Here is a 23092-nt window from a genome sequence, read left to right on the forward strand (position 1 = left end):
TTGTAAACAGAACCTGGATTCATCCGAAAAAATGGCGCTTTGCCATTCGTGCACCCAGGTTCGTCGTTGAGTACACCATCGCAGGCGCTCCTGTCTGTGATGCAGCGTCAAGGGTAACCGCAGCCATGGTCTCCGAGCTGATAGTCCATGCTCCTGCAAACGTCGTCGAACTGTTCGTGCAGATGGTTGTTGTCTTGCAAACGTCCTCATCTGTTGACTCAGGGATCGAGACGTGGTTGCACGATCCGTTACAGCCATGCGGATGAGATGCCTGTCATCTCGATTGCTAGTGATACGAGGCCGTTGGGATCCAGCACGGCGTTCCGTATTACCCTCCTGAACCCACCGATTCTGCTAACAGTCATTGGATCTCGACCAACGCGAACAGCAATGTCGCGATACGATAAACCGCAATCGCGATAGACTACAATCCGACCTTTATCAAAGTCGGAAACGTGATGGTACGCGTTTCTCCTCCTTACACGAGGCATCACAACAACGTTTCACCAGGCAACGCCGGTCAAGTGCTGTTTGTGTATGAGAAATCGGTTGGAAACTTTCCTCAAGTCACCATGTTGTAGGTGTCGCCACCGGCGCCAGCCTTCTGTGAATGCTCTAAAAAGCTAATCATTTGCATATCCCAACATCTTCTTCCTGTCGGTTAAATTTCGCATATGTATCACGTCATCTTCGTGGTGTAGCAATTTTAATGGCCAGTAGTGTGGTTAACTAATTGAGGCAAATCAGTAAATTCCCATGCTACCCAATCGTTGACATGGAATCGAGCACATAAATCTCACAAAACCGGAAGGTAGGGTAAATGTTGATACCCTTCGTCATCATTGTAGTCATTATCGGCTGCAACTTACCATATTGACAAAACAAGCAGTACGAAATTGCAGTGCCTGTGTCGTGAAGAAGTTCGATGCATTGTTCCTTCGAATGTGTACTGGGTCTAGCCATGAGCCGTGGTCGGGTGGCTGAGGTTAAAGCGACCGCGACTGCTCGCGTAAAGCGGGAAATCCGGTTTAGACTCTCGGACCAGTACAATTTTTCACTGTTGTCATTCCGTTATACAGCTGGAAGTGGCTCATACTCGCAACTGCTAGTACATTCCGGACAGGTTACAAGGTATTGGTGTGTTCTGCACTGACACTTACCTTGCCAAGACTGAGACTCGCTCTGACTGCAGGGGGTCGCATCGTTGGAGGCTCCGACGCTGCGGAGGGCCAGTTCCCCTTCCAGGCGGGCCTCATGATCGACGGCTCCGGCTTCTGCGGCGGCTCCCTCATCTCCACCACCGCCGTCCTCACCGCTGCGCACTGCGTCGACGCGTAAGTACACACATTTTTCTTTATTTTTTGTATTTCCTCACTAATATTCTCAGAAATTTTATACTCAAAATTAAGGCCTGTGTTTCATACCGGTAGACCTCTCTTGGCAAGGAATGACCACTTTGCTTTGTATATCCTCCTTGCTTCGTCCGTCGTGGGTGATTTTGCTTCGAAGGATTCCATACTTTCATCTACTTCGTGACCAATTTTGATGTAATGTGTTTCGCTATTCTCATTTCCACTGCTTGTCACTACATTCGTCTTCCTCCAGTTTACTCTCAATCCATTTTCCGCATTCATTAGGCAGTTATTTCCATTCCACAGATTCTGTATTTCTTCGTCACTTTCACCAAGGATAGAAATGGCATCAGCTAATCTTATCACTGATATTTTCATCATCATCATCATCATTTAAGACTGATTATGCCTTTCAGCGTTCAGTCTGGAGCATTGTACCCCTTATAAAATTCCTCCATGATCCCCTATTCAGTGCTAACATTGGTGCCTCTTCTGATGTTAAGCCTGTTACTTCAAAATCATTCTTAACCGAATCCAGGTACCTTCTCCTTGGTCTACCCCAACTCCTCCTACCCTCTACTGCTGAACCCATGAGTCTCTTGGGTAACCTTGCTTCTCCCATGCATGTAACATGACCCCACCATCTAAGCCTGTTACCCTGACTGCTACATCTATAGAGTTCATTCCCAGTTTTTCTTTGATTTCCTCATTGTGGACACCCTCCTGCCATTGTTCCCATCTACTAGTACCTGCAATCATCCTAGCTACTTTCATAACCGTAACCCCAACTTTATTGATAAGGTAACCTGAATCCATCCAACTTTCGCTCCCATGTAACAAAGTTCGTCGAAAGATTGAACAGTGCACAGATAGTCTTCGTACTGACTTCCTTCTTGCAGAAGAGAGTACATCGTAACTGAGCGCTCACTGCATTAGCTTTGCAACACCTCGCTTCCAGTTCTTTCACTATGTTGCCATCCTGTGAGAATATGCATCCTAAGTACTTGAAACCGTCCACCTATTCTAACTTTGTTCCTCCTATTTGGCACTCAATCCGTTTATATCTCTTCCCCACTGACATTACTTTCGTTTTCGAGATGCTAATCTTCATACCATAGTCCTTACATTTCTGATCTAGTTCTGAAACATTACTTTGCAAAGTTTCAATCGAATCTGTCATCACAACTAAGTCATCCGCATATGCGAGACTGCTTATTTTGTGTTCACATATCTTAATCTCACCCAGCCAGTCTATTGTTTCCAACATATGATCCATAAATAATATGAACAACAGTGGAGACAGGTTGCAGCCTTTTCTTACCCCTGAAACTACTCTGAACCATGAACTCAATTTACCGTCAACTCTAACTGCTGCTGATTATTCTTTCATCATGAATTTTAACCGAATTGATGGACCGATCTTTCATTTCCGTCATTGCTTCATAATTCTATAGATAGAACACTAGTCGCGAAAGGCTTCATCCCTGTCTTACACCCTTTTCAATCTGAGCACTCAGTTCATGGTCATTCAGTCTCATTGCTCCCTCTTGGTTCTCGTACATATTATACATCACTAATCTTTCCATGCACGTCACTCCTATTTTCTCAAAATTTCGAATATCTCGCACTGTTTAACATTGCCTAGTGCTTTTTCTAGATCGGCAAATGCTATGACACCATATCTTGACTTGGTTTCAGTGTTAGTTCCATTATCCAACTGCCTCTCTGGCTCCTTTATCTTTCTTAAACCCAAACTGATTGTCATCCAACAGAACCTCATTTTCCTTTGCCACTCTTCTGCATATTATTGTTGTCAGCAGCTTGAGTACATGAGATGCTAAGCTGATTGTGCGGTAGTTTTCGCCCCTATCTGCCTTTGCTATCTTTGGAATTGGGTCGGTGTTATTTTTTCGGGAGTTTGATGGTACGTTCCCGGTCTCATAGATTCTACACAAACTTGAATAGTCGTTTGGTTGCTATCTCCATAAATATTTTTAGAAATTCCGATGATACGCTATCTACCCCTTCTTGACTTCAGGTCTTCCAGAGCTATTTTAAATTCCGTCTGTAATATTAGATCCCCTATGCGTTCCTTATCGACTCCAATTTCTTCTATCACGTCATCAGCTTCGCCCACCCCTTATAGAGGCCTCCAATGCACTCTTTCCATCTATCCGCTCTCTCCTTTGCATTTAACAGTGGAATTCTCATTGCACCCTTAATGTTACCACCCATGCTTCTAATCTCATGGAAGGTTGTTTTGACTTTTCTATATGTTAAGTAAGTCCTTCCGACTATCGTTTCCTTTTTTAATTTCTTCTCATTTTTGGTAGCCATTTCGCCCTGGCTGCCCTGCATTTCATTTCTAAGTGTTTTATATTGGTGTATCGCTGGCTTTCCCTGAACATTTCTTTACTTCGTCCGGTCGTCGATGGACTGAAGTATTTCCTCTGTTACCCAAAGTTTCTTCGGAGTTACCTTTGCTATACCTATGTCTGACTGTCCAAAGTCTGTGAGTGTCCTTTTTAGAGATGTCCACTTCTCTTCAACTGGACTGCCTACAGTGATATTAGTCATCGCAGATCCACGTCATTAGCGAACTTGAAACGCATCTCATCATTCCTCAGTACATTAGTATCCCACTTCATGCCATGCTGATCTTCTGTACAATTCTGTATCACTGCAGTCTTGATCATTACTAAGTTGTGATCTGAGTCCATAGCCGAACATGGGTAGGCCTTAAAATTCAATAACTGATTTCGAAATCTCTGTCTGACCACGAGCGCAGGAAACTTCCCGTGTCTCTTGGTCTTTTCCAAGTATACCCCCTACTCTTGTGATCCTTGAACAGAGTTATTCGCTATTAACATCTGAAATTTATTGCAGAGTTCAAATAGTTTTTCTCCTCTCTCGTCCAACATTCTCCCTTTAACCTTCCTACTATTCATTCCCCAACAATGGCGTTCAATTCGCTCACGAGTACATCACCAGTTTCTCTCTCCCAAACTATTGTGCAAAAGTTCAACAGTGTATACAGTATCAATTACTGAACGATTTCATCAGGTTACAAAGAAGGGTCTTCGCTTTTCATCGTCCCCTAGAGTTATACTACACCAATGCTTGTTAAGCTCAGGCAAAATTGGGACATGACATGAGCACCAACAATTTGCCCACGTTCTAGATCACTTAGCTCCGGCATAATACACCTACAACCACGAAGATACTGTTCTGACCACGACTGACACTTGCAAAGTACTGAGAACGTTGCACAGTGTGCTGTTTCTGGTCAAATACAACAGCGCAGCCTGGAGGCTTGGCTATCATCTAAACATGTGTTGAAGCTTGTATTTCCATATTTTTGTCCAACACTGTTTGTACCGCGGGGATAACTTCGAGATGATAGGGGGGGGGGGGGGGGGGCGCTGTGCTTCGCTTTTGAAGGATGGAGGCTTTTGAAGGATAGTATCAGGGCACTTGGAGGATCAACAGAAATGGGACTGAAGACAGAGCAATGAAACAGGACTTCGGCAACAGCATTGACGTTCACTTCAGTATCTCCATATACACTATTCCGTCGAAGACGCAGTTCGTTTCTATATCACAGTAAAAGTGGAGTAATCACAATTTTCTGGGTATCTTTTGCGTTTGCATACTATTCTTTTTCATTGTACACTACACTACTTACCTAGATCCGTGGATGCGGCCAGCCACGAATTCATCTCAGAATAGCAATCTACGTCCTCAATTATTTTCAATCTTTGTCTTCCTCTACAGTTTTACCCTCTACGGCTCGCGTTGGTACTATGGAAATTATTCCCTGATATCTCAGAAGATGTCTTATCATCTTTCCCTTCTTCTCGTCAATGTTTTTGCCACATATTCCATTCTTCACCGATTCCACGGAGATCCTATTCATTCCTTACCATATCCGTATATCTAATTTTCAACATTCGTCTGTAGCACAGTTCAAAGTATTAAATCTAAAAGCCTGAGGAATCCTTTCAACATCTATAATACGGAGTACAACGTGTTGCTTAAAAAGTTCTTTTTTCTCATGTATTACTCGTGCTACACAAAAGCGTGAGGCCTACAGTGTATGATGGATGACAATATGGACTGGAATAAGCTCCGTGTGCCACGATCAAAGTACGTACAAATATTATGCCATGTTATCCTAAAATCATCCATATCGTTAAATGGCGTTTAACGTGTACATGTCCGCCGCAACAGTACTGCGTTAGGGGTAGCCTAGAGGCAGATGTTAATCCTTAATACTTCATCGCTCTGTAGCGTCGTTAGACGAAGTTTCTGGACATGGGTTCATATCCTTAATTTGTTCCTCGGAATATCCCTTGTACTACTCCGATATTTGTCGGTGTCATTTTGTTACACAGTGTACGTTTCGCACGATGGTCATTAAATTACGAGTAGAGAATTTTGGGTTCATACAGAGGGGTGCGCCGGCCGCCGTGGCCGATCGGTTCTAGGTGCTTCAGTCTGGAACCGCGCGACCGCTAAGGTCGCAGGTTCGAATCCTGCCTCGGGCATGGATGTGTGTGATGTCCTTCGGTTAGTTAGGTTTAAGTAGTTCTAAGTTCCAGGGGACTGATGACCTCAGATGTTAAGTCCCATAGTGCTCAGAGTCTTTTCCCACATACAATCCATGAATGGAGTATAAGCGGTGGAAATGCTATTGTACACTACGTGGATTAACCATTAAGTTTTTATTACCATTCCGGAAAAAGTTAGGTAATCAATTTTTTGTACGAAACTCAAGGAAGTCTCTGCGCCACAGCACCGTGGAACGCCGCTAGAGAGCCCAAAACTAAATGACGAAGCCCATTGATAAAAAGAAGTACCGTGCAGTTTTCGACAGCAGAGGAAATGACAGAGATGTGTCAGGTCAGTACAGAAGGTCGTAGAAGTCGTAGTACGGGCACGGGGTTTCAATGTGTATAACGACTGCAGACATATACAGGCTAACAAACAAGTATTAATTATGTAACAATTTTTTTCCAAGTGATATTTCACATTTATGGTTAGTCCTCGTACGTTCACTCCGTTACGCGTCCTATAATGGCACGTCGAGTAAAGTGGAGCTGTTCCATTACAATATGTAGTACTGTTTGTCGTTATGAACCTAAGCGTAAACAAATACATATTTAGTGGCTCGTGACCCCGCGGAGAGCAGCATGCGTGTTCTGACGATTCCACCTTGCAGCGGCAGCTACTTCACGGTGCTGCTGGGCTCGACGTACTCGCGCCCCACCTCAGGAGACAACAGCCAGTCGTTCGCGACGACTGACACCATCAGGCACAGCGGCTTCTACACGCCGGACGACAACGCTGCCTTCTATGACGTCGGCCTCGTCAGGTGGTCGCAGCCCATCACCATCACGGGTGAGTACACGGACGCACCTGTTGATGATGCAGCTGCATTATGTGGAATCATCCCAAACTGTTAGTTGCCAAGCCTCGAGGCACTACCCTAGGACACAACGAAAGTAAAATGTACCTACGAGTGACATTGAGTATCGAAGGTGTGTTTGGCCTTTCGTGTACTGAAATACAATCTATCTATCTATCTATCGCATGCGCCCTCATCCCGCGGTTGGGCAGGGTCGGCGTGCTTAGGTACGTATTTGGCAATGTAAATGTTAAGGGGTTGCTGGATGCCCTTCCTGCCGCCACCCCACCCAGTGTACCTCAGCTGTCTGCGTCGAGTGTAATCCATGGGATAGTGCAAACGTGTTCAGATGTCTGCGAATCGAGTAACTGAGGCGAGACGTGGGGACCAGCCCGGTATTCACCTAGTGGGATGTGTAAAACCACCTAAAAACCACATCCTGGCTGGCCGGCGCACTGGCCCATATTGTTAATCCGCTGGGCTGATTCGATCTGGGGCCGGCGCCTCTACCCGAGTCCAGAAAGCAGCGCATTAGCGCTCTCGGCTAACCTGGCGGGTACTGAAATACACTCAAAGAAAATAGACTCACCACGAAGCAATTGTCCGAATGGCACGGAAATCGGTAGAGGTGGAGCACTTGTGCAGACAAACACATGATTACAATTTCAGAAAAACGGGATGACTTGTTCAAGAGAAAGAGTTTTATAAATTGAGCAAGTCAGTAGCGCATTAGGCCACCTCTGGTCCTCATTTAGCCATTTGTTCGGCTTGGGATTGATTGACAGAGCTGTTTGAGTCCATCTGAGGGATATTGTATCAAATTCTGTCCAACTGACGCTTGAGATCGTAAGGTCCCTAAGCTGGTTGGAGGGCGCTGTCCATAATGTACCAAACGTTGTCTATTGTGGAGGTACCCGGCGACCTATCTGGCCAAGTTAGGGTTTCACAACCACGAAGACAAGCAGCAGAAACTCTCGCCGTGTGCGGATGGACATTACCTAGATGTAATGTAAGGCCGGGATGTCTTGTCTTGAAGCGCTACAAAACAGACTGTAGAATATCGTTAGCGTGCAGCTTTATTGTACAGGTAGACGTCGACCAATGGTGTCCTGCTATGAAATAAAATCGCACCCTGGACCCTCACACCTGGATGTTGTGCCATATAGCGGGCGATAATCAGCTTGGTATCCCACGGCTGTGTGGGACATCCCCAGGCATGTCTTCGACCTACATTCTTACTGACTAGAGTAGAACTGCCTTCAGTGACGAATCCCGCTTCGAATTAAGCCCCGACGACCATCGAAGGCATGAAACTTCTTGGCAGATTAAAACTGGATGGAGGACCGAGACTCGAAGTTGGGGCTTTGCCTTTCGCGGGTAAACGCTCTACCATCGAGATACTCAAGCACGACTCACGAGCCGTTCTCACAGCTTTACTTCCACCAGTACCTCGTCTCCTACCTTCCAAACTTCACAGAAGCTGTCTTGCGAAACTTGCAGAACTGGTAATCCTGGAAGAATGGACATTGCGGAGACATGGCTTTGCCACAGACTGGGGGACGTTTCCAGAATGAGATTTTCATTCTGCAGCGGAGTGTGCGCTGATATGAAACTTCCTGGGAGAATAAAACTGTGTGCCAGACCGCCCACTCGATAGGCGATGCACAGTTTTAATTTGCCAGGAAGTTTCATATCAGCGCACACTCCGCTGCAGAGTGGAAATCTCATTCATCGAAGACATGTCTGGAGACACAACAATCAGCAGTGGGACAGCCGCCTGACTTGGCGCGACAGCCAAGTGTGATGGTCCAAGCTGCGATTTCATTTCATAGCAGGACGCCTTTGGTCGACGTCTACGGCACTTTCACAGTACTGTGGTACGCCGACGATATTCTACAGCCTGTTTTGTTGCTCTTCAGGACAAGCCATCCCAGGCTTACACTTCATCCAGATAATGCCCCCCACACAATGCGAGAGTTTCTACTGTTGCCTGCGTGTTTGCCAAACCCTACCTTAGCCAGAAAGCTCTCCCTAATTGAGAACTTTCGGAACATTATAGGCCAATCCATCCAACCAGCTCTGGATTTTGAAGACATAACGCACCTACTGTACAGAATTTGGCACGATATCTCACAGGAGGACTTCAAAGAATATCAATCAGTGCCAAATCGAATAACTGCTAGCATAAGTCCAGAGGTCAACCAGTACGTTAAAGCCTTGCTCAATTAGTGAAACTCTTTCTCTTGAATAAATCGTCCAGTTTTTCTGGATGTGTAATCATGTGATGGCCGCACATGTCCATCACATCTACGGATTCCCGTACCATTCGAATGACTCCTTCGTGGTGTATCATTGTTTTTGCCTCAACGCATATTTCACAAGTGAGCGGGAACTTTCACAGCTTCGGACAGGATGCATACATCTTCATCCACATCCGTAGTCTGAAAATCACTGTGAAGTGCCTGCCAAGGATGCTTCCCAGTGTATCATTTGTTAGTATTTCTTCACGTTCTATCCAATTAAGGACTTCGGGAAGAATAAATGTTAAATGCCGCTGTGCATGTTGTAATTATTCTAATCTTTTCCTCACGATACCTACTGCAGCTGTGCATAGGGAGTAGTAGCATATTCCTAGATTCACAACTGAAAGCGCCTTTCTCAAGATATGAGAAATATATTCGCAACTGCGAATATTATCAGACTCCAGCTGCACAATGAACTGATAAAGATGAATGCATACATACATGTCTATCAGACGTTATAGAGTACATCTTAAAAACACATGCACTGTAAGATGGTATTACATGCCACGACAAGGCCACGACAATAATCACATGTTGGTACGTAGTATGTAATTTATGACAGAGAACTATTTATATATAACAGTTTATACGTGGTAAGAGACACAGCAGAAAATAGATCATTATTTTTAATCGGTTATATTATGTAATAAAGAGTTTTCCTAAAGCTAAGTTTCATCAGATGTAGCTCCTTAACTACTGATACTGAAATGTGTCACTTCTCACTGGAAGTAAATTGGTATTCTCATTCCTTATAATCCTGTTAATTCCAATGCTTTATCATTATATGTAAAAAAGGTGTTCCCAATGTGCACTGAAGTCTAGTATTGTTAAAATTGTTTATATCACATTGTTACATTATCTATAGAATTCTATTGCAGCACTGTCATTTATAGATTAATTGTGTCTAATACTGTTTGTTATACAATAATCAGTCTAAGTTAATATTCCACCACGAATATGCGTTTACATAACAAAATGACAGCATCTGGTGACGTTTAGTAATCACAGGTATCTTATATTTCAATAGGTGAATGGGAGGCCAACATCACTTCAGGAAACTGAAAACAAATTGTTAACATTATAGAAATCCTTTCTGTGTGTGGAGTTTGTCTAACATCAGAAATGGCTACAATTGAAGTAACAATTGAGCTGGAAGCACAAGATCATTACTCTTACTATTCCTGTACAAGCCATTAGTATGTGACCTAATGGTTGCTCAGTGCCACGGTCAGGAAAAGTATATTTCATTTAATTAAATTGATAAAAGAAACTTAATGGAAATAAAGGTATGAAATTCTCTTTTTTCTTGTGAATATTGAAGGCCAAAGAATGCTGATGTTTTACATAGAAACAATAAGATTAATACTACATGAGCCATTTGGAATATGAGCCAGTACCATACAAAGACCTGCTCTATTGGCTAGTAGTGAAAACTACAAATTGCAGAACGCCTTTGATTAATGAAATACTGACTTTGTGAACTGGATTGCTATCGAAAACAGCATGTAAAGAGAACGTAAACTGCCCCACATTAATCATAATCACATACCACTCCGCAGTTCGTTCTATTTTAGTAACCTTGAAATTTTCCTTTTCAAATTTGGCACACGTAATTCGTAAATTTAGAAAACATTACCTCGTCCTCCAGTACAGACACATAGAGAGATGTTACGTACAAAACTCGGTATTACTTCTAAGTAGTAAAGTTAGGCGGCTTTCATACATCACTCTCCATATTTCTCAGTATAATTCAATGCAGCCCACTCTAATTAGCACACCATATCACTCACAAGCAAAAGCACACACTCACTCCAGAACTGAGTCAAAAGGAAAGGAATGAAGGGGGTTGTTTTATTTTACTTCACACTTGTATTCCATGTGAGCCTTAGCAGTGCTCTCAGTTCCCAATGGCTGTGTCCGCTCTTGCCGCAAAGGTCTTGACCAAGACAAACTAGTATAGCAGAAGCGCCAGTAAGTACACGGAAAACTGATCAGTAAGTGTAGCTATGGCAGCAAGGATTGCTTGCGAGTAGAAGATTATGTAAGTTGACAAATTACAACAACTTTCAAGGTCTCAGCATAATGAAAGCCTAACCAATCGTACATGAATGTTAGTGAATGCCCACGCAAAATATTTCCCTGTCACTACCATTAGTCATAAAAGAAACAAAGAATTTACGTAGTTAGAGAAACAATTAACTTTTTCAGTGCAAAGCAATATTTAATTTTTTTCCTACTTTTGGGAGTCACCGTCATGTGGAATTATATACATGATGACTTACTCGCCATTTGACTTGTTTTATTTCCTTTTCGGCAGTATTCCAGCTATTTGTCAAGTGCTTCCTTATTTTCAGTAGGGTAGTAATGAAGCAGATGAAAAATGGCTGCATAGCCGAAATTTGAATAGTGGCTGAAAGGGAACAAATTATCATTTAGATAACATTTCAATAAGTCAACTAGCCTCTGGAATAGTGATTGCTGTTACCCTGCCTTAAAATTTTGTTATTGAGATTGATAATCTAAGAAAAGCAACGACTAAGGAACGAAATGATGACTTTGAAGTATTAAACGTTCGGCAATACATGATTATTACAAACACTCTACTGCATTACCTTTTTGACTAGAATCTGTCTGAAAAGTTCGGACGCACACAAAATTACCTAGCATCAGCAAGAACACTCCACTACTTTCTCTTACAGATTTCTTTTGTTGAAAAGGATATGTGCCTATGTGCCTATCTGACTGCTCACCCCAAGTGGATGTTTACAAAAGTATTGTGACTAATGAAATTTTTCTGACTATTGCTGTTATAAATGTCTCAGTCTTAGAAACATTGAATAGGGGTTTGATATTTGATCCACTGCCTGCATGTATACTCACGAGATCAGATACGATACACTACCATCTTATCTTCCCTTTCCCGTCAAATAAAGACACTGAAAATTGTTTCCACCACTTGAAATGGCTATTGCCTTATCAATGAACACCGTACTTTCGACAGTTAGCAGTCAGCAAGCCGGACATAGTATCTTATGGATACTGTGATAGAATGAAGTGGCATAACCACAGAGTATCAGTTACATACAATTCGAATTGTAGCTCTCGATTCAAAAGTAGGGCTATAATACTTATAAAAAATTTATCTCAGCTAGAACGGAATACTACTAATATCACTTAGATCCATAACAGCTTGGACTAATACAGTTCATGACGATTGTATAAGGACAGCGTGAGTGTTGACAGACTTGCCGGGTTTTGCGGGAGTGTTTTTGAGGTAATACTGAAAGGCAGAGACTTGAAGAAGGAAACCGTATACTCGTATATCACGAAAATCTGCTAGGAAAGGCCGCTGGACCTGATGGCATACCAGTTCAATTTTATACAGAGTACGCGAAGGAACTTGCCCCTCTTCTTGCAGCAGTGTACCGTAGCTCTCTAGAAGAGCGTAGCGTTCTAAAAGATTGGAAAAGGGCACAGGTCATCCCCGTTTTCAAGAAGGGACGTCCAACAGATGTGCAGAACTATAGACCTATATCTCTTACGTCGATCAATTGTAGAATTTTGGAACACATATTATGTTCGAGTATAATGACTTTTCTGGAGACTAGAAATCTACCTGTAGGAATCAGCATGGGTTTCGAAAAAGACGATCATGTGAAACCCAGCTCGCGCTATTCGTCCACGAGACTCAGAGGGCCATAGAAACTGGTTCCCACGTAGATGCCGTGTTTCTTGACTTTCGCAAGTCGTCTGATACAGTTCCCCACAGTCGTTTCATGAACAAAGTAAGAGCATATGGACTATCAGATCAATTATGTGATTGTATTGAAGAGTTCCTAGTTAACAGAACGCAGCATGTCATTTTCAATGGACAGAAGTCTTCCGAAGTGAGGGTGATTTCAGGTGTGCCGCAGGGGAGTGTCGTAGGGCCGTTGCTATTCACAATATATATAAATGACCTTGTGGATAACATCGGAAGTTCATTAAGGCTTTCGCGGATGATGCTGTAGTATATCGAGAGGTTGTAACAATTAAAAATTGTACTGAAATTCTGGAGGATCTGCAACGAATTGACGCATGGTGCAGGGAATGGCAATTGAATCTCAATGTAGACAAGTGTAATGTGCTGCGAATACACAGAAAGAAAGACCCTTTATCATTTAGCTACAATATAGCAGGTCAGCAACTGGAAGCAGTTAATTCCATAAATTATCTTGGAGTAGGCATTAGAAGTGATTTAAAATAGAATGATCATATAAAATCAATCGTCGGTAAAGCAGATCTCAGACTGAGATTCATTGGAAGAATCCTTAGGAAATGCAGTCTGAAAACAAAGGAAGTAGGTTACAGTACACTTGTTCGCCCACTGCTCACCAGTGTGGGATCCGTACCAGATAGGGCTGATAGAAGAGATAGAGAAGATCCAATGGAGAGCAGCGCGCTTCGTTACAGGATCATTTAGTAATCGTGAAAGCGTTACGGAGATGATAGATAAACTCCAGTGGAGAACTCTGCAAGAGAGACGCTCAGACGCTCAGTAGCTCGCTACGGGCTTTTGTTGAAGTTTCGAGAACATACCTCCACCGAGGAGTCTAGCAGTATATTGCTCCCTCCTACGTATATCTCGAGAAGAGACCATGGGGATAAAATCAAAGAGGTTAGAGCCCACACAGAGGCATACCGACCATCTTTCTTTCCACGAACAATACGAGACAGGAATAGAAGGCAGAACCGATAGAGTTACTCAAGATTCCCTCTGCCACACACCGTCAGGTGGCTTGCGGAGTATGGATGTAGATGTAGATGTAGAGAGGCAGTTTCAGTCCCTGGTATACAATGTTGTCCAGAATCCCTACATATTACTCCCTCGAGACAGTGAGTAAGGTTAATTATATCTCGCCCAGAGGCATCTATGCAGTTATTTTTCCAACGTTACTTCGATGAATGGACTTTTAACACATAAGTAACTTCTTCCATGCATCACACAGTAAATGTATGTTCAGGTACGATCTGTGTTGCAGTTCGTCTATTGTAGAGGTAGTTATAAGAGAGTGGTATGATAAGTTGTAAAGTTCACCCACAATAATTAGCGACCCACATAAAAGAGCACGCTGGTCACTTAGGAGCATGTGGTGGTGTAGAATTGATACCAGAAGGCCATGTGACCCTCCACCTTGATGTGCCGTGGCAGTGAAGCAGTGTGTATGTACCACTCGATTGCATGACATCAGACGAGACAGGGTGGAATCATTGCAAACTTGCAGAAAGGAGATACCGTGATTCTGCATGCCATAATCAAGCAGTGAACAAAAATTCCCAATTTGTTTATGTATCACTGCGAAATTTTTAGCATGTCCTCAAGGGATGGTGCACCAATTGCAGCGATGTAGCATTTCCTAAGCTCAGTGGTTATAGAATAATCCTAACTGGCAGGGGACTGGATATTAATGTCAGAAGCAAAAAGTTCCTAGCCCGACTAACATTGTGCTGTCAGTAAGTGCAGGTCCATCTCAAGCAGTTCTTAAGCAAATACTGTGAAGAAAGTCCATGCAACATATCAAGCCGGGAACCTCGCAGAAGGAACTATTGCTCACTCTGGTACCTAAAGCTGCATGAATTCAATGGGCTAAACAACCCATAAACTGGACAGAGGCCGACTGAACTGTTTGGTCCTATCTAATAAAAGTTAATAATACCAAAAGAATCGCTATTTAGAGTCCTGCTGTGTAATGTCTATACTCCTATTCCAGTTCTGTATTGTGCTAAATTTTAGTGGCAATTATGTATGAGGCTGACCAGATTACATGATACACAGTGATGGCAGTGATCAGTGTGAAAGAGAAGTAAGAGATTAACATACGGTCAATTGTTACATGGCACTTTTTCCCCAAAACTCTCACAGAACATATATCATGATGATATGGTTCAAATGGCTCTGAGCACTATGCGACTTAACTTCTCAGGTCATCAGTCGCCTAGAACTTAGAACTAATTAAACCTAACTAACCTAAGGACATCACACACATCCATGCCCGAGGCAGGATTCGAACCTGCGACCATAGCGGTCGCTCGGCTCCAGACTGTAGCGCCTAGAACCGCAAGACCATCATGATGATATATGCCATCCCCATTGGTCAATATAGTAGATATCTTGATCCGCATGTAACTGCAGACTGTATTTAGTACTACCAGTGACTGCCGAGTCAATTGCTTCTTTCCTTCCTTTCTTTTATTATGATGAGGTCTTTGTTATTTTTTCTGCAGGCCTGAAAGATGGGGAAACATAGAACTTCACTTAAGACCGCTGGGAGAAATGTGTTCCCTTGCTGAGGGTTGACTTTCAGTGCAGGCAGTCGAAAGTGGAATTCGCTATATCTGCCAAAAAGCAGCATTGTTCGAGAAACAGCGAAGAATCCTAATAAGACAGATAAAAATCTAAGCCAAGTGCAGCCCTTCAGAGGTGGTGCAGCATGAGAATCACCATTTGCCTTGGCAGCCATGCCACGGAAGAACGTTCATTTTACATCGTTGTAACAGGCTTTCTGACTGGCTCGTAGTGTTTATTTCTGTTGAGTTCACGATTTCTCGTGTGTGTCTTCTTGTATGCCTTTCAATTAATCAGCTTCAGAACTTTGCCATAGAGTGGGAGAGTTTTTCTGGCTTCCCCATCACACCACACCACTGGTTAATAATAGTAAGGTCAGACCTCGGGAAGTCTGCTGCTAGGCGTCGGCGAGATTCCTACTCGTATTTTGCCAGAAACAACTAAGTTTCAGAGTGTTAAGTCAGGGAACAATTATAGGCCACTGATCAAAGAGTAATGATTTGCTGCCAGAGGAGACTAGCTGTAGTATAGAAGGATGTAGCATAGTAGTGAGTACACAGAGTGAGCTGGACAGAATTCCCAGTCGTTACTGTCACTGCCTTCCACCGTCGCACTGCATGAGTGTAGTAAGAATGGTCGCCAATACGGTAGGAGCACGATATTAGTTAATTGCCATCAGTGACTAACTGCGCAGTTTTAACATTTCGCATCCAGTTCGTTGCTTCCATCAAGCACACTGCCGATCTTACTGGTGTTCGTATTTGTCTTTACGGGTTAATTCTCTAAACCAATAACCATTCTTTCAATCATTGACCATATCGACGATTTATTCTCATAATCATGTTTTTATCGTACTCATTAACCCGTACCAAAGTTAGATTTCACAGTTACAATCCCTTGTCCGTTTTTGAAATGTTCGTTTGCTTATCTCAGTGGGTAATTTATATGTGGATGATTTATGATAATAAAGATGATTCTGTTTCTATTATAGACAGATGATCCCTTCCTCTCTCATTTATATATACACGACATCAAACTCGGAAGACTAATTGGAATTCGTCAGTCTGCTACATTTTGGTCGATGCAGCTGAACGTCAAGAGCAATCATCTTCTAAGAGCCTGTCATTGGCCTCGAGTCACGTACCAGTACACGTTTTTTGATTAAGGAAATAATTGGGGGAGGGAGCAAACATTATAATAGTAATAACAATAATAACGATTTCATGATTCACCGATGTGTCACCACCTGTGAACAATGACGTACACCAGTGGGCCAGACGTAAGCAACTTTCGCATGATGTGTCACTGCCAAATAACATAGCTTGACCAAGTGGACAGCGCATAGAAAGAACTGCTATAATATGGTGTGTAAGGTATCTGAAAGAAGTACGCAATGAGACGAACAGAAATTACACTTTCATTCTAAGACAATAGTTTCACTGATCCACCGCGATTCATAATAGTTCCCTGGAAATTACAAAAGGCGGGACATGGTTCTTAAGAGGGTGAGTGATCACCAATGGCAGAAATGAATGTTTGCAACGTGCTCTCACACTAATCGTAAGGTTGGTAAGAGGTTCTTCTGGCAGGGCGTTACTTTTCCTCAACCACTATGGTTGACAACTGCCGGGCGGTCGTTGGTCCATGTGGAGGTGCTGCAGTAGATTGTTCCTGCGTGCAGTAAATGAGGATACGTTCACCACTGTCGACGATGATCGTTTTGGTGGTGCAGGTGTTGACAGTGTGGAGATGCATAACATTACGTGGGGGTACTAACCTCCAAATATTTCAACACTGTACATTCCTCAATTTACTTTATTGTGACCCTGTACCCCGCCCCCATGTCCGTATTTTCAGCAGTCCAGTCTGCCTTGAATTCGTTTTTATGGATGGCAACTTGCGACCGCGTCGAGCTACGCAGGTTGAGGAGCTCTCAGAACGAGAAGCTACTCTCTGACTGGACTGGCCTGACCGTCTCCCTCAAGCACGTGTGGGATACTTAGGGGAGACACTTTGCAGTATGTCCAAATGCACCAACGACAATCCAGCCGTTGTCAGTCGCGCAGGTGGAGAAACGGAACGCCCAGTCACGTGACCCCCTTACCAACTTTGTGGCCAGCATGGGAGCACGTTGAGGAGCATGCACTGCTGTCATCGATGATCACACACGCTATTAATGATGATGTTCGGCATTTTTAAATATCCACGGGTCCGTCATGAGTCGCGATGACATCAGTGAAATTATCGTATTGGAATACAAATGTAATATTTGTTCCTCTCACTACGTATTTCTTTCAGATACTAATAAATGAAAAGCACTAGTTTGCTTTTGTTCTACAATATTATTTTTATTGTTTTAACCGGTTTTTGGCTTACAAGGCCATCTTCAGACAGTTACTGAGAATTGTCACCAAAGAAGTTACAATGTTCGTAAACAATATTGGAAGAGAAGTTACACGTCTAAATTGAAGCAGAAACATTCAGTAAGTAACATCTTTGACAGTTTGATGGTAATGCAATATAAAAAGTAAAACATTTGAAATGTAAATAAATAAAAATAAAATCGTAGTAGACAGGTAGAAAACTTTAACACAAAGTAGGAACAATATGCCAACATGACAGTTTCTATCAATAAACAAAACTAATAAAATAAAATTAGTACTTGACAAGCCTACTTCAGGAGGTGTAAAACATGGCGAGTGCTACACAAACCAATTAAAAGAAGAAAGAATTATCAATGTAGCTACAGAATATATAAAGAACTTAAGGAATATCAGTAAGATAAACAGAAACGAATAAATGCAGGAAAATGGGGGAATGTGATGGAACACACCGTTAATGCAATCTTTGAAAGTGTGGTGGTACTGCATTAAAAAAGAAAAAAAAAAAGGCTCAGCAATACACGAACACAAAAGGAGCAAACAGGAAAAACATTAACATTACACTCAAAACTGTGACTATGTAACAGTCGCTTTAAATAAATGAACGAAGTAAAATAAAAAAATATTTGATGAGACAACTGCAAAAGGTATTAAACATGGAAAGATTAACAGTTACCATTTTGAAGAAAGCCTTAACAATTGACATGGATGACGTAGACAGTTTCAATAAAATAAAAGAACTTAATCAATATTGGAAAATTGGAATATGTAGGAGCAGACAGTGTAGGAAGTAATGAAACAGAGAGATGATTATGTGAAGTTTAGGAGAGGGGGACTGTTGAGCTGTGTCTTATCATTTAGGATTAGATCAGGACGGTGAGCTAGATGTTTGTTAATTTCCAAGGCTTGCAGCAGGTTGAGTGTTTGGCCTTTGTTTGCTAAGTGAGGGACGTGGGAGTCTGGCCGGTTGTTGTGACCCTCACTCAGAACATGCTCAGCAAATACGGAGTTAGAATTCTGCAACCTCCAGCTGCGTTTGTGTTCAGCCAGGCTAGTTGATATGCCTCTTCCTGACTGGCCAATGTAAAATTTGTCATAATCAGAACAGATAATTTTGTATACGCATTGTTGGTTAATAACTGGATCTTATCTTTGCTATTGAAAATACACTTACGTATCTTATTGCAATAGTTCTTTCTACTCATAGTTCACATTTTATCAGGATATGTTACTTGGCATTGGTACATCATACGAAAATGACTTTCGCCCTTGAGTTTTGCTCATCTGTGCACTTGTAGAGTATTTGTATCGAGGGGTGTGAGGTCAGCTCATTGCGTTCCTGGTCCGCAATATTCTCTTCCTCAAGTCGAAGCCCCTAGTTCTTCAAATATCTCCTGAATTCCAAAATAAATCTTTCGTTATGCATTGGAGTGAACGTTGTTCTGAAAGTTCATGACAGATTAAAACTGTATACTGGATCAGAACTCGAAATTTTGAGGTTTACAGCCACCGTACACACCGCTACAGAGTGAAAGATTTACTCTGGAAATAATATCCTAGGCCGTGGCTACCCTTTTTCTCCGAAATACCCTCTATTTGAAGAGTACTAGTCCATTAGGTTACGCAAGAACACCTCGTTAAGTTTTAAAAGTAGGTCGCAAATACTGGCGGAAGGGAAGTTGTGGGGGTTGGTCGTGATTCGTGCTTGGATATGTCAGTCCGTATGAGGACTGTCCACGAAAGGCAAAGTAGCGGGTTCGTGTCCGGGTCTGGCACGCAGTTTCAATCTGCCAACACGGTTCGACTATGCAGTTGTCTTCGTGACGGTCAGTGCAGCTCCACTTAGTCCACACACGAACCGAAAATCCATCGTACGGGTCGTGCGAATCGAACTCTTGTTTCTTACATGTTATAGTCAAAGATGCTAACTACTCAGCAGGACGTAAATAGGCTAGGTCACGTTAGAAAGGGGACTGTTGAGAAACGTTGACTACGGAATTTCACAAAGAACAATTACCAAATATATTTCGATGTTTATGTCCCTGTAGTTTATACACGAAACTGATGTACTCTGTTTCCCGCAGCAAAGCACACTAGAGTCTAATGACAACTTCTTTGTTTCTTCTCTGCAGATTACGTGACACCGATCAGGCTGCCGTCGAAGGCACAGGCCAGCGAGAGCTTCGCCGGCTGGGACGCAATCGTCTCTGGTTGGGGCCTCACAAGCAACGGTGAATACGGAGTGCCAGCTGTAACGCCTGGCGCTACGCTACCACTCAACACTTTTCTACAGTTCTTTTAAAAGACATGATTGTCGCCTTCGATAAAATTATTTATTTATAAAATCCACGACTGTAATTACCCACTTTGGCTAAAACACTAAAACTGGACAGTGTTCTACCTGAAATTGGTCAACGGATGATAATTCAGACGTCGACTTTATAAACAACTAATATAACAGACGAAGGTAACTATGATATCTTGTAGGTGTTGTGCATTCCTGTGAACATGATTCAGTACCAAATAACCACCTACCTGAAGCTCTAAGCCTAACTGTATAGTTCTCACGATTTGAAAATGTCATTCAGTGTGTCTCATGATAAAGGTACATTCATAGGAGGAGCTTGGACCAGCACTCTTGTAAATAGCTAAACAAAGAGACGTATGTACAGATTCCTTTCATGTAAATGGTCCAATTCACAGTGAAACGGCAGGAGCTTGCACTCCAAGCTGAGAGGTGATCGCTGCTTGTAGGATGTATTAGGTTCGTGCATAGGACCGTACCGTTTCCGTTTTGCGTGTTAATATTCCGCTTAGTATGTGTTTATTTATAGTGTTTACATATTGTCAATTTCAGATAGTGAATGGAGCTGTAGGTGCTAGAAAATGGAGTGCCAAATGGAGAAATTGGAACATCTCCGACATTTTCTTCTCATTGAGTTCAGTAGAGGGGTGACAACAGCGGCGGCAGCCACCAACATTGGCGCCCTTATGAGGATAATACCAATAATCTTGTTCATGCACCACAATTTGATGAGGAGTTTCAGTGCCTAACACTCTCACATTGCGCCGGCCGTGGTGGCCAAGCGGTTAAAGGCGCTACAGTCTGGAACCGCGCGACCACTACGGTCGCAGGTTCGAATCCTGCCTCGGGCATGGATGTGTGTGATGTCCTTAGGTTAGTTAGGTTTAAGTAGTTCTAAGTTCTAGGGGACTGATGACCTTAGAAGTTAAGTCCCATAGTGCTCAGAGCCATTTGAACCATTTTTGAACTCTCACATTGCAATGATTAACCTTTCCATATAAATGGAAGGCATTTCATCATTGAATATGAGCTTGGAGACTAAATGTTCCGCCTCAAGTGCTACCTGCATTGTGATGCAAAACAGAAAGTGCTATTTTAAACTGTTGCATGAGCTGCAGACAGTGCAGTATGAAATGTTACCACCATCAAAGAATCTTCCCCAGAATTTGCTGTGGTATTCGAAGTTCGTGACTTGCATGGGCCGCTGATTTTTTTAGGACTGCGTAAGAGACTTTTCCTCACTCTCTTCATGGTTGCATCTGGAACACTTGGTCAACCAGTAGTTTTTTGTTTACAGAGACAACCAGTGTCCGTAAACTGTTGATACCAATGCACAGTGCTCTGGTTGCATGGCACTTCTTTCCGATAATTCCTTGTGAATGAAAATTGCATTGTTGTAACACATAAACATCACACATATTCCAACAAAAAAACTGTTTTCGTGCTTTGTCATCATTTTGTCAAGACAACGTCATATCGCCAATAGTGGACACAGTGTAAACTCTGTGATTTTACCATTTTACTCATGACTCAATCATAGTTGACATTTAATATTTTTGAAAATTGTGAACTTTGTAAAAAATGAATAATTTATATTAGCCCTGTACATTACAGATATATGTATTTAAACTGAATGATTACTTTCTCTCTACAGTACCCGTTCAAAATGTCAACAGTCTAGTGATCTCAACAAATTTTACAGCAATGTATCATGAACTGAATCTACCATTACAGGATATTCGCGTAACTCTTTGGCAAATTTTGAGCTCATATCTGTGAACAGTTCCTATAGACATGCTAGAGGGGCAATAACTTACTAATTTGAAACGATTTCCATTATAAACGGTGTTGAAACGTTGGAACGACGTTGGAGCGCAAGAGACTGTCACCATTTGCCAGTGACGGTACAGGTAAAAGGACCAATAGGACTCTTCTCCTCGAAAACATACGGTCCTACGATAAATACCCGCACCACACAGTCGCCTTCGCAGAATGAAGTACTACCGTTTGATGTGTGAGAGGACTTTCCGTTGCTCATATTCTGCAATTCTGCATATTGACATTCCCTTGGAGATGGAAATGGGCATCGTCTGTCCATGGATATTCATTGTCCACTTCAATGCGTGCAAGAAAGTCCTTAAAGAATGTTTGTGTCGCTGGTAGGTCAGCAAAAAGGAACTCTGAACATGGGTAATTTTGTATGAATAGCAGTGCCGAATGTTTCGTTGGATTTTATGTACTGTGCTCCAAGGCATTTCCAACGTTGGGCCATATCCTCGTGCACCACATGTTTGGAAATATACGCTCGACCCCTCCTGCAAAGCTGTGGGCACATCTTTGACTGACGTCGGATCAACTGCTTTTTTTCCCTCTGCCACATGAACTTGAAAAGAACCTCTCATTTCGAATTTTGTAATCATTTTCTCAAGACCTCAGCAGACATCAGACCAACACCTGTTTTCATGTCCTTGAGTGTCCGGAACTTCTGCCGCGCAACCACTGACGCACAATCACCGTTCTCGTAAAAGAACTTTAACAGCAGCGAGCGGTGCTTCACGGAGACAGCCATGTTGGGCGTCTCGCACGCAAATTGAGCACAAACAGAGGAACGAAATTACAATGAAATCCAGGCCTTCAGCTGCTTACAGGCGTTGATAAATATCAACGGGGACAGTTGGAATTGTGTGCCACGACCGCGACTCGAACCAGGGATTTCCTGCTTACATGAGAGACGCTCTATCCGTCTGAGCCACGGAGGACACAGAGGATAGTGCGGCTGCAAGGACTTATCTCTGGCACGCTCCGCGTGAGACCTACTTTCGCAGCTTACTGTCCAAAACACTACGTTTGTAGTGCCCCTGCCACTATACTCATCAATCACGGCAGTCAATCTTCCGATTCCCGTAAGAGTTCGGGCAATGTGAGTGCATCGCACTGAAGAAGATCATTGGCCGGAAAGCCTTATCTACACTACTGGCCATTAAAATTGCTACACCACGAAGCTGACGTGCTACAGACG

The 23092-nt window shown here is 42.7% G+C and overlaps 1 protein-coding gene across 1 annotated transcript in view; it reads left to right on the top strand.

The window, feature by feature from the left end:
* LOC124775667 (brachyurin-like) overlaps nt 1–23092 on the top strand; it is a 102362-nt gene that overhangs the window by 13618 nt on the left and 65652 nt on the right. The window contains exons 3-5 of the mRNA XM_047250495.1: nt 1193–1334; nt 6574–6812; nt 19901–19999. Of these exons, the coding sequence (XP_047106451.1) occupies nt 1193–1334; nt 6574–6812; nt 19901–19999 (480 nt within the window). The remainder of the gene's footprint in view (nt 1–1192; nt 1335–6573; nt 6813–19900; nt 20000–23092) is intronic.

Source organism: Schistocerca piceifrons, chromosome 2 (assembly GCF_021461385.2).
Source record: "Schistocerca piceifrons isolate TAMUIC-IGC-003096 chromosome 2, iqSchPice1.1, whole genome shotgun sequence".
NCBI lineage: Eukaryota > Metazoa > Arthropoda > Insecta > Orthoptera > Acrididae > Schistocerca > Schistocerca piceifrons.